Source organism: Apis cerana, linkage group LG1 (genome assembly GCF_029169275.1).
Source record: "Apis cerana isolate GH-2021 linkage group LG1, AcerK_1.0, whole genome shotgun sequence".
NCBI classification, from domain to species: Eukaryota; Metazoa; Arthropoda; class Insecta; order Hymenoptera; family Apidae; genus Apis; species Apis cerana.
This window is the reverse complement of record NC_083852.1, coordinates 2088347-2101905: the sequence shown is the minus strand read 5'-3', so window position 1 is coordinate 2101905 and position 13559 is coordinate 2088347. Positions and strand designations below refer to the sequence as shown.

The window sequence follows — 13559 nt, the reverse complement described above, 5'->3', positions numbered from 1 at the left end:
AATATTAGAAAGAGAAGAGAAGTATATTTCTAAATTTATTAATATTTTATTTTAATTCACAATATCCAAACAATGATACAATTACATTACTATTTGTTTACAGAATAGTATTAGATACAATTTTCAATCTACAATTTCATTCATTATATACTTTCAATGAAAGTGAAATGATTATTGGGAATGTTACAGATTTTTCTTTATATCTTCTAATTTTAACATTTTTTATTTAATATATGCAGCTAAAGTTACTGCAATCATTAAATATCAAACGAAAGTGACAATAATTAATATTACTATTGCAATAAAAACTGTTGTTCAAATATTTGTATAATAATATATTTTTCTAATATCATTATAATATTATAATTTTTTAATTTCCAACTTTCGTTTTATATTTATGAATAATGAGAATAATTTATAAGTATATATTTCACGTTCCTTTTGAAATATGTGACAAAAGAAAATGTCACTTGAAATATGTTATGCAATAATGTAGGATTTTAGGAACATTGAATATAAGATATATCAGAAAAAATACTATTTTTCTAATATATCTTTTACATTGATCCTGATTTATTAGTAAAGCATTTTATACAGATAATTTGAATCATTTAACGAGCAGAAACGTCAACAAATACGATTCTGTCATATCTTCTACATATACATTGGACTCTGACTACCCAATTTGCATTAATACTTGTATCATAATTTCATTATACATTAATACAATGATATAACGAACAATACATCCAAATAGAATACTATACATATATTGTATAAATCAAATATAAAAAAAAAAGTTGAAATTATATTTCTAAAAACTGAACACGTTAATAAAAAGAAACAAAATTATTACTTAATGTATATACTTTATAACACTTTCGAACTTTTACAAATGTTACGATATTTTAATTTAATATGTATAAAAAAAAAAAGATAAAATAATATTGTAAGCCAGCATAAACAAGTCTTGATACATATATCCATACATCAATATGACGAGATCGTTATAAAGTTTGTTGTTTTCAACGGAATAAATACTTTCTCTGTCTAATAAGAATATATCAGAGAGCTACCTTCAGTATTATTCTTTTTCTTTTTTTTTTTTTTTTTTAGAAGAGCATATAATATTACTATTCTATATTTCACATTGACTGCTTATACTTATCTGAACAAATGCTATTAAATTTGTTATTATCCATGCCACAACAATAACACACACAGATATTAAACTTAAATGTATAATGATAGGCATACAAACATATTTTATATTTTATTATATTTAAATTTCTAGATACATTACATACAGTTTACAAAGTTTTCAGCTTTGTTTTTTATTATTATTTTATTTATTGTTATAATTGTTGTTATATTGATGTACTGATATATGCCATTCATTTTATTTATCTTACTAATTGTTTTGAGGCTTATACATTTGATTGTGACAACAACATCTTTAATGAATCTAAATAAATAGATTCTTTTTTATTACTACAAATTATAGAATAATATTTTTACCACATTTTATTTTTCATTGATAGATATTATTAGATATCAATTTCGAGTACTTATTGTTTTTCTTAATAGTCACTTACACATTTTTCTAGTCCAATTTTCTTCTTTTTTATTAAAAAGGAAGCACTTTGTAATTTCGTGACACTTTTATTAAATTGAAACTTACAATAAGTATTTCTTTTAAGATTGTTAATTTTATGTTATCTTAAACTAAAATTTTTTTCGATACTTAAATAAAGGCACGTACGTACACAATATATGGATATATATCAGTGAAATTATGTGTAGTTATTTTATAAAATAATATAATATAACCCAATTTAATCGATAGAATATTTTAATGTAATATGAATTACTAAAATTACTATTGCATTCTTGTTTAAAAATTTGTTATATGATGTGTATTTGCAAAATATTTAAGTATTTTTTATAATGATCAATGTGTATTTTTTAATTATTTTAACAGTAAATTAATTATTTTATAAACCTTACTCATAAACTCTAGAAATTCGCGCTTAAATATTTTGTTTATTTTGAATTCATTATTTTTATTTATGTTACAATTATTTTGCAGCAATTATTTTTTTCATGATATCATTTTAGCATTTAATAATTGTGAACTATTGAAATATTTTTTTTTTTTACCTAGATATTATAGAAAAGTAGATTTTGTTGATCTCTATTATTGAAGCACATTGTATTTCACATACCATAAGCTTGGTATGCTGCTGCAGTTGGTGCATAAACGCTTTGTGGTGGTGCGCCATATACACCTTGTGGTGCATAACCAGGTGCCATCATACCTGGTCCTGCTGTCAGCATTAATTGAGGTTCCGCTATAAAATTTAAAATATATTAATGTATTAATAACACATTATAAAATATATTTACTGTTAAGATAATTATTTTATTTACTAAATTAAAAATTATTTTTTAAGAATTTGAAAATGAAGAAATAATAATTTTTAAATTTATTAAAGTAATTTTTATATTATTAAGAAATGTAACTAATTTTTAATTTCTCAAAATGAAATTTTTAAAAAAAAAAAAAAGAAATAAATACTTACGCATAATCATAGGTTTATGTTCTTGATGATCAGTTTCTTCTATACGTCGACTTTCAGCTTCTTCTAGTTTATCGACCTATTAAAATAATATTTATCATTAATATAATTTTAAAACAGTAATTAAATATATTATAAGTAAAATATTACCTTAGTAATATATTCCCGTGCTACTTGTATAAGATATGGCATAGCAAAATGTAAAATACGATGTCTCCATGCAAGTTCTAGAATAACATCTGGATGAAGCAAATCATAACAGTGAAATAGACACGCTGCAAAGCAATCTTTTGATCCTCTTTCTAAGAACCATTCTAATAATTCTTGAGCAACTTCGGGATTACGAGATTCTGCTGCATATTCCATAGCATCTCTATTTAAACAATATAATAATTAATTTATTGAATTAATAGAAAATAAATGGTAAAAATCATATAAATAAAATTTTAAAGATTTTAATAAAATTTACCTAAATAATCTGTCTTTTTTACACAATTCTACTGATTGTTTCCATCTATTATTTCCTTTGTACAAATATGCTGCAATTCTTCTAAACTCAATTAATTCATGTTTTTCTAATTGTTGCGCTAGTGCAATATTATCAAAATTATCGAACGCATCAATCGATGTTCTGAGTCCTTGATAATCTTCTTCATCAATAAGTAGACCGTTTAATGCCTCATTAATTGCTTTATTGTTTAACGCTTGAACTGATCTCAAGTAAGGTTTTACAAGTTGTAAATGTCCTGTTCTTTTGAAATATGCAACTGCTCTCGTATGATCCATGCGTGGAGCAAGTACAAGTAATATATCATTCAAAAGTAAAGGTTTATATTCAACATAAAATTGTATAGCTTTATAATAAAGTTCAACATTTGCCACTTTAGTAATTACATCTTTAAAATGACCTTCTCTCCATGCCTCAGTAGGATGTTGCATCATTGCAAGAACTGCATTGTCATATTCTTCATATTTATCATATAAAAATACAAGTTCTGCCCACAAATGTGCTTGCTCTGCAGCACGAAGTACCTGTATATTTTATTAATGAATATATTAATAAATTTATTATTTTTATTATATTTTTATTTTTTTTCATATTTAAATATATAATTAATAATAAATTTTTATGTAATTAATAATATATATTAATAATATATACCTTTGGTATATTAACTCGAGACCAAAAAAGTTCAAGATGTTCTCTCATTCTTTGAGGTTTATACTTGCTATAAAGTATAGCTAATTCAGTAAACATTCCCATATGTGCTCTTTCAAGCCCTAATGCAGCTTCTAACAAATTAATAAGTTCCTCAAAATGCCCTCGATCTTGATAGTAATTGATTAAATCTTCTAGTTCATCAGCATGTACGACTATATGCAATCCACACATTTGTGCTAATCTAAATTCTCCACTATCCACACAAGCGAAACAAACTTCCTTCCATGTACGAGTTGAATTTGCTTTGCGAGCACTATCAACGGCACCTTGAAATTCTTTTAAGTGAACAAGTGTAATGGCTAGTCGTGCAAAATTCGATACATTGTTGTATAAAAGTTTAGCAGCATCGTACATTTTATCATCGAAACATCTATCACCGATCTAAAAATAAATTTAAAATATAAATTTAAATTATATATATATTAACATATTTGTGAATATGTTAATAGAATATTAACATATTTGTGAGATATCTTTGAAGGGCAATTTTAGAAATTAAAACAAATATAAAAATATTAAAAAATATTTTTTAAAAAATTGAGATTTATTTATTAAGTTATAAACAATTTAAATTCATATTATATGAATCAAAACGGGAATATAACAATGGCAATATAATAGAAATAGTGATTGATTTCATTTCATTTTTGTTTTGCTTTATTTAATGCTTCAATTATTTATAACTTAATAAATAAGTTTTAACTAAATATTTTTGTATACCAATATTTTGGTTTCTAGAATCAATATTTCAAAGAATATATTAATATTCTATATATAAATTTATTTATTTCGAAAATAATATGAATAAATAAAATATATAAAATATATATAAAAAATTGAAACCTTTTGTATATCAGCATGATTAGGACCAGAAATAAATTCTTCAAGATCTGCAAGTCTATTTGTTCTTGCATATGCATAAATTAATTCACTTTCAATGAAAGATTCACGTGCTTTTTTACGAGCCATTTGTAAATAGCGAACTAAATCCTCCCAATGAGAAGTTCGATGAGCAGTTTCTACTACATCTACATATGCTGATGGATCATCTGCTTTAATAAAACTATCTATAGCTTCTTTAACTAAACCTTGTTGCAATTGTGCTCTGGCTAATTGAGACCATACAGGTGGTTCATTACATCTATGAAAACAAATATTATTTTTATAGAATTTTCTCAAATTATAATAATTCAACTAATTATTTATATATTTTCTCAAATTATAATAATTCAACTAATTATATTGTATTTAATTTATTTATATTATTTTTTTATTATGTTTTTTCAGTAATTATTTGAAATTTTGTTTATTATACTTTACCTTTCAGCAAATTCATAAGCTCTATCCAAATTATTCACTTGCTCAATTAAAACTTGAATAGCAGATGTATTCACATCAAATTTTTTAAAGATAGCAAAAGCTTCTTCATATAATTCATTATTGATAGCAATATTAGCAATATCAGGAGCATCATAATTATCCAGTCGGTTTATATACTCCATAACTCTCGTACGATCAGCTTTTATTGCCGTCAAAATTAAAAGATTTTGTAAATTACGATGATCACTAAATACGCTGCTATCAAGTACAATTTTTTCAAGAAGTTCAATTAATTCATTAGGTAAATCAGCGGTCATAAATGCTTTAACAGTAACTGATATATCTTCAGGATCTTGTGTTTCTGATAAAGCTGTTTGTACAACCTATAAAAAATAATATATTGATTTCATAATAATTAATAAAATTATATATATATATATATATATATATATATATATATATATATATATAAAAATCAGAAAAATTTTTATTAAATATTTTAAGAAAATTATTATTATTATTATTATTTATTGTATTTTTATTATCTTTTTATAACATGAACTAACCTGATCGATCAATGGTCTTTTATAAGGATTACTTTCAAGGAGAACTTCAGCCCATAAATCTGGATCTCTACGTCTTACCAAATATCTAGCTTCACTTTTAAAAAGACTATTTTCGTTACATACGCTTATTAATTCCCGATCACACTGACCACGCTCATATGCAATACATGCTAAATGTGGATCACGTTTTTCACAATATTTTCCTACTACTCTACTGTCATAAAACTGATTCTCTCTAAAATTAATTAATTAATAAAAAAACTTTAGAATTTTATATAAAATATTTTTTTCATATCACATAAAAAATATTTATATGTACTCACTTAAGGAACCTTTCTGGATTATTATTACTGTCAATGTATATTTTTGCTAATGCATTATGCGTTGCCGGTTCAACGCAACCTTCATGAACACGAGATTCCAGCCAAGGAAGTAAGAGTTTTAGACGATTTCTTTTTTCAACTTCTTCTACAAGTTCGTCAGTAGAGAATTGGCCACGTACCACAAGAATTAAATTTTTTATTATATCTTCTGAACAATCTACATCCAATAAACCACCGACTACAACAGGTAGACGCGAAGGATTTACCTAAAATAAAATCGAAGTTATAAGATAAGAATAAAAAAAATTATTATAATTTTATTATAATTATAAAATTTATACAGATATTATATAAATTATACAGATATGAATAATGAAACTTACTTTCTGAACGTAAATTTCGATGTATTTTTGTAAATTATTTCGATAGAGATATAGTACAAGATCATGTACAAAATCAAATCGATCACAAACAATGATCAAAGGTAATTGATCAGATAATTTTGCTTCTTTAAGGAAATTTTTTACACGTTCCGGATTGTAACAGTTACTTTCTCTACAAATTCGTTCAACTTCTTTAATTTGGCCAGTTTTACAAGCTGCTTGAATATATTTAAAATGTACTTCTTGATCTTGACTGAAATTAACAATGGATCCCAAAAAATAAAACAATCCTTCATATGATTTAAAACTTTCAAATAAATCTAAAAATAATAAAAATATTAAATAAATAAACCATTAATATAAGTTAATATGATTAAAATAAAATATAAAGAATTTTAAATACCTATTAATGCTTTAGTAGTTAACTGTTCATGATATTTTGTTGCTATTTGAATACAAATTTGTAAATTCTGTCTTATATTAGCAGTTAACATTGCTTTCAAACACTCCAAAGAATCTTCAACCGATAATGTTCCAAAAAATCCAACGAGCCAATCTGGAGAAAGTAAATGGGTATGTACTACAGCTCTCTTAATATCATACAAATCAGTGTAATGTTCCAAAGCACGTTGTAATAAACCAGCTTTTTCACATAATTGTGCAATATGGGCTCTATCATAATGAGTAAACATTTGATTTCCTAAAATTGCATCAGCAACTTGTGGAGCAGACATTAGATTCATTTCTAAAAGTCGTGTTTGTAAAGCTCCTTCACTTGGTCGATTATTTTTCAAAGCATCTAATAAAAATGCTGTACATTGTTGAACCATATTTTGTTCCATGAATATATCCACAATTTGATTAATATCAGCTAAAGGTTCATCGTCTTGAACTAACATCTGGGCAAATGCTACACCTTGATCTGGATTAATTCTCATGACATTTCTTAACAAAAATATATAATCAGGAGTATACGAAACTTTCTTAGCATACAATACAATTTTTTGGAATTGACCAGTTTCTGCAAAACATTGTATAACTTTATTAGGGACGTTAGCTCTTAAATAAACACTAAGAGCTAAAGTTGGATCAGCTTGTTTCACTAAATCACCCAATTCTTCACTACATTCTAATTTATCTTCTTTTAACCATTTTTCAAGAAGTTGTTTACGACCTTGTACAAGCACTGGACGACATAATTCCAAAGATTCATATTTATTTAATTGTCCTTGATCTAGAAGTATTCCAAAATATTGCAACAAAGGCGATGTTTGTCCTTGCGTAGTTGGTACCTGTTGGAATCGTTGAATAGTTGCTGGAGTTCGAAGTATTCCTTTTGGAGCATTTGCTGCAACTTTGGCTGCTTCTGCATATTGACCATTTTGAAAAAGTAAATTAAATTTCCTTACAAATAAATCTTCAGCTCCTGACAAATTATTTCTTACAGCCATTCGTAATGCAAGTTCAGAATTTTGTAATACTCCATTTATATATGGAATTATGTTTTCTTCATCAACAGATACAGATAATACTTGACCTTTCCGATTTACTCCTATTATACCACCAGATGCTTCATGTGGTGCAGTAACAAAAATAGTTTCGCCAGATATGCGATTCATAAATATACATGTAGCAGATTCAATATCATACATATGTATATATCCATATTTTGTTATTAAATATATAACATCATATTTTGAGCTAACTTGCATAGCAACAGGAAAATCATTTCCAGCTTCTGGTGGAAAAAAAACATCTACTGCTTTCTTTGGAAAAGGATGATTACCAGCAGGAGGTTGACCTACTTCAATAATATGAAGTTTTGCACCTTGTACTGTCCTAACAGCAAAACAAAATAAATTACTCGGTTCTGCATTTCCTTCCATTTTAAATTGGGCAAAAGAAGCAGCATGCCCTTCAATTGGTTGAGAACATTTTCTTTCAACAGAATAAAGTTGCATAGCACCAACCACTCTATTGTGCTGAGCAGAAATACCAATTAATAATAACCATGTTTGTTTTGGATCAGTTCTATAATTAATTATTTGACAGCCATTTAATGAAGAATGTCGGTCAAACATTTTATTCGGAGTTGATTCTCCTTCCATCGACCAATGATAAACTGCAGTCTCTGTTACCAATGCCAAAGTATTTAAAGATATCCATTTCCAGAATACTACATCTTCTGTCATTGTATGAGCTTTCATTTTTGATTTCATTTCTATATTAAAAATCTGAAGAGTTTTCATTGCTAAAAATAAAAATAAAATATATTAGTAAGTCTAATATTAAATTTAAGTTAAAGAAGCATATTAATTATTACCTTTTAAAGCAATTACTTTACTCGCAGGATTCATAATTGCAGAATCTGCAGAAATAGGTCTTCTGATAGGATTCGCAGAATCATTCATGTCAATAATAACTACTTGTGCAGTATCGCCAACTTTTTCTCGAACACAAATAAATTTATCAGATTCCATTGTAAGTGTATTAAAGCTAACATTATTAGCATTAATCCCAACAGCTGTAAGCTATAAGAAAAAAATAATACATACAAATTAAAAAATATTAAACAATTAATTTTTAATTAATTTTAATTAATTAAAAATTAGATTAAATAATTAATTAGATAAATTTAGATTATTTTAAAAATAATGTTAATTACTAAAATATATAATATATAATATATAAACTTATTCTATTACTAAAATAGAAATTATTATTATTTTATTTTTTATATTAATGTATCAAAACTAAAACGAACTATAATATTTTATGTTATATTTCATTCAATACAATTAGTTTTTTTCTATTTTTTCTATTTTAAATAAGTTTAAAATAATTTATTTAAAATATTAATTTTCAAATTAAATAAAAAAATAGATAAAGAATATTAATTTCTTTATATTACAAATAATTAAAATTACAAATTTTAATATAGATTATAATAATTAAAAAGTAATATTAAATTTAGAAATTTTAAAAAATTTTCTTAAAATTAAAAATTTTTAGGAAATTTTTAAATTTTAATTTATTTTGTATTATTTTAAAACAATAATTTAGTATAGTTGTATTTCTTTGAAAATAAAATCAAATGGTAAAAATTAAAATATTGCCAATGCATCAAAACCATTGAAATTAATGAGATTTTGTAATCAATTATTATAAAGTTCAATTAAATTAAATTATAATTATTTTTATTATTTATTATTCGAATTTAAGCTAATTCATTTATGCTAAAGCTTAATTTAATCTGTTTAAAACTATCTCAAATTATTTAATTATAAATTTCATAGATTTTGATGAAATGAACAAATAAAATAAATACTTGTTATTCAAAATAATTTCTAAAATATCTATTCTGTATAAAAATATCACATAATCACAAATTATATAAAAAGAAAAAAAAATTTAAAAAAATATATGATATTAAGACAATTATTTTTAAATAAAATATTTTCTTAAAGATATTAATGTGACTTGAATTTTTTTTAAATAAAATATGTTATAAAAGAATATTGAATTTTCTATAATGATGTTTATAAATAAAGTCTAACCTAATACTTTATAATTAATTATAATAGGTTATCAATATACGTATTATATTCCAATACATTTTATTATTATTATAAATAAATTATTATGCAATAAATAAAAAGAAAAATTAAATCAATTAAATTCAATCAAATTAAAATCAAACCATAAAAAATAATAAAAAAGCAAATTTCTATCTTTTATTAAAAAATTGCATAAATATAAAAAAGATAATAAGCTTCACTTTAAATGTCTATTATAATTAAAATCATATTGCAATTATAAAAAATATTTTTGCTATTTATTAAATGTAACACAAATGATTAATTAAAAATTCTTTTTAAAAATTTATTGCTTTTTTCAATTTCAATATGAAAGAATACATATTCTATTTAAAAATTCAAGATCACATTGATATTTTATGTATAAATAGGTTATTTAAAAAATCTTTTCAGCATTATATATTCCTTTTGACATCATATAATTTTTATATAAAATATTTTTTCATAAAACATGTACTTTAGATATTATTTAGGTTATCAAGAATTGTGATTTATAAATAAAAATATTCTACATAAATTCTACATAAATAAAAATAAATAGATAAGTCAAATAAATATAATATATTTAAAATTTAGAATAAAAAATATATAATAACGAATTATAATCAAAATATATTTCATGAAAATTCACAACTCATTATTATGAAAAAACTGATAGTTGAAGGAATGAATCCCAAATCAATTTCATATTGTTATCATAAAATCATAAAGAAACAACAATTTAATTATAAAATTCATGATATATAAAAACGGAAATAAGGGGCGTATATGCCGAGTAGACGTGGCCTCATTGATAGAAAAAAAATCAATTTATTTTTCTCGCCAACATTACTATATAGAATAATACTATGATTAGTTAACCTCTACGTACGCATTTGATTATTAAAATATGTAAAAATTGATTAAAATTTATATAAATAAAGAAACATACAATCATATTATATCTGTCAAAGTAATGTCAATTTGAAATGATTTTAACGGAACTTACATCTCTTTACTATTAGTAATAAATGACAATACAGACATTTATTAAAAAAACATTAAAAATATAAAATAAAATTTAAAATACAATTTATATAAATAGAAATGTTTGGCGACATATCGAAAAAATAGAAGAATTGAATATGAAAGCAGGTCACCTACCTGGAGATGTTCTTGAAACCTTATGGGTAGTAACTGCGTCATTTTTCTGATGTTTTTCAAAATTTTTCGAGGTTTTCCAGCCGCGGTTACCTAATTAAAAATCTATCGCGGCTGTCTATTTCTTATGTACAACTGTTTTGGCTTATGGTGCGCTTCTCAATCAAAAAACCTCAGTCCAACTATCAGCGCACAAAACCAACTGACGCAAAGTGAATGCCGTCACTACTTGCCGCTGACACCCATCATGGCCGCCAATGACCGCCCCTCTGTCTAAAAATAGTTCCTTAAGTACAAAAGTGTTCCGATCGATCCTATATTCTGATATTACTAAACGTTTGTAAACACATCAAAATAGTAACGATATATAAAATACATAATAGAATATTGAATAATAATAATTATTGTTATTATATTAATTTAAATTTTCATTAGTATAAAAGCAGATAACTCAATTTTATAATAAATTTCTCGAACAACATTTCTTCCTTTCTTCAATTTTTATCCCCCACTCTTTACTATGAATAAAGTCAGAGAATCGCACAATTGTACATGCAATATATGTTGTTCATTGTATATTTACGAATTTTTTTACGTAAGAATTTGCATCTAATTATATTATAACTTATATCTACACAATACAATAAAATTAAAATATATCTTGATTTTAAAAGAATTAGAAGGTTTTGAGTAAATTATATATATTATATAATACATATAAATATATATATTAACGAGGTTATTGCATCTTCATTCAGAAAATCGTTTTGAATTCTATATATAATTATTCCACCATATAAGAAATTTTCATTCATATATATATATAAAAGTAAATTACATATTAATAAATTAAAAATATAATTTATTTCGAATAATCTTGTCAAAACTGTATAATATAGATTTTACAAATAGTTATTATACAGATATTATTATGAGTTATCTAATCGAAAAGACCGAAACCCATATCATCATCTTCTGATTCAGATTCTTCTTTTGCTGGTTTCTTTTCTTCTAAAATATAAATTGTATTAAAGTAATATAATATAATATAATATGATATAATATAATATAATATATAATATAATATATTATAAAATATATATATACCTTTCTTTTCTTCAGCTGGAGCAGTAGTACCTCCAACTGGTGCAGCATCTGCACTAACTGCAACACCACCACCAACTGGCATAGATAATAATTTTTCCATTCCTGAAAAAATAGAAAATTAAATTAAAATCTTTCATATTTATATAAAAAAAGAAATAAGAAAAAATTAAAGATTAATTTTTAAATTTAACAAAATCTTTATTATTAGTGTAAATAATTGATATGTTGAATTTCTATAATATAATATTCTGTAAATATGTTATATTTACATATTGATTTAATATTGAATTTTATTAAAAAGTTATACCTTGCGAAATAAGTTCTTCAATTGATTTTCCATTTAATTCTGCGATAACTTTTTTAAGTTTTTCAGCATCTGTTTCAATTCCAACAGATGATAAAATTTTTTCAATATCATTTTGATTAGGAGAAGTTTTTCCTCCTAAAACAGCTAAAAGATAAGCGGCCACGTAACGCATTCTGAAATAAAAAACATAGTTTGAATTTTGTTTTAAACTTATAATTTGTTTTAAACTTATAATTGCATATATTGATCAATTGCTTTCAGTAAAAATTACCATCACAGTTCTCAGTCGAAAGATGGTGATTATTATTTGAATCATCATATAATATGAATATATTTAAAATAAAACATACTATATCTATGTTTAAAATACAACAGATATCAAAGAAAATATAAATATAATTTTTTACTTAATTTTTCATTATTAAATATTATTTTTAAATTTTATGTATTATTTTAAATTAAAATTGATTGAATGAATTCATTAATATTTATATCTAATATCTACAGACAATTAAACAATATTTAGGTAATAAAATAATGAAAAATAAATAAATATATTTTTTTTTCATATTAGAAAAATTGACGCTATGAATAATAATAATCAACGTATCGTAAATCATCGTGAATTATAATATATTATATTAAAAATAAATTGCATTATTTTATATACTAATACATAATATATTTAAAATATATAATATTATTTACTATAAATTATATTTAAATATAAATAATTACCTTTAAGTCTTACGACACGAAACGTGGTACACGCTCAACAAGAAAAATTCGTTCGATTAGTTGCGTTATTAAAGGGTAAAGAATGCAAAACTTTAAATGATAGAGATGGGAAACATCTATACAGTGATAGCAACTGAAGTGCCATCTAATGTGTATATAAAAATTTAATATTAAATTTCCAATTTCTAATAATTTTTATTAATATAATAAACTTAATAATAGACTTAAATAAATAATTGATATATAATATTAATAATATAAAAATTTTTTATTAAAAG

At 23.4% G+C, this 13559-nt stretch overlaps 2 protein-coding genes and 1 non-coding gene across 3 annotated transcripts; all 3 read right to left on the bottom strand.

The window, feature by feature from the left end:
- Window positions 1-26: 26 nt before the first annotated feature.
- LOC107992803 (clathrin heavy chain) lies at window positions 27-11772 on the bottom strand. Its single transcript, XM_017048867.3, has 13 exons — window positions 11133-11772; window positions 8717-8924; window positions 6797-8644; window positions 6394-6713; window positions 6011-6276; window positions 5688-5922; window positions 5122-5504; window positions 4645-4942; window positions 3742-4182; window positions 3049-3611; window positions 2730-2952; window positions 2583-2658; window positions 27-2351 (listed from the first exon to the last, which is right to left on the bottom strand). The coding sequence occupies exons 1-13, from the start codon at window positions 11172-11174 to the stop codon at window positions 2218-2220; spliced, it is 5037 nt and encodes a 1678-aa protein (XP_016904356.1). The 5' UTR covers window positions 11175-11772; the 3' UTR covers window positions 27-2217.
- Window positions 11773-11974: 202 nt separating this feature from the next.
- Window positions 11975-13522, bottom strand: LOC107992728 (large ribosomal subunit protein P2). Its single transcript, XM_017048772.3, has 4 exons — window positions 13282-13522; window positions 12544-12716; window positions 12237-12338; window positions 11975-12140 (listed from the first exon to the last, which is right to left on the bottom strand). The coding sequence occupies exons 2-4, from the start codon at window positions 12713-12715 to the stop codon at window positions 12070-12072; spliced, it is 345 nt and encodes a 114-aa protein (XP_016904261.1). The 5' UTR covers window position 12716; window positions 13282-13522; the 3' UTR covers window positions 11975-12069.
- On the bottom strand, window positions 12793-12867 carry LOC114576867 (small nucleolar RNA Me28S-Am982). Its single transcript, XR_003696357.1, has one exon. It is a non-coding gene; the product is annotated as a small nucleolar RNA Me28S-Am982 (small nucleolar RNA).
- Window positions 13523-13559: the final 37 nt, after the last annotated feature.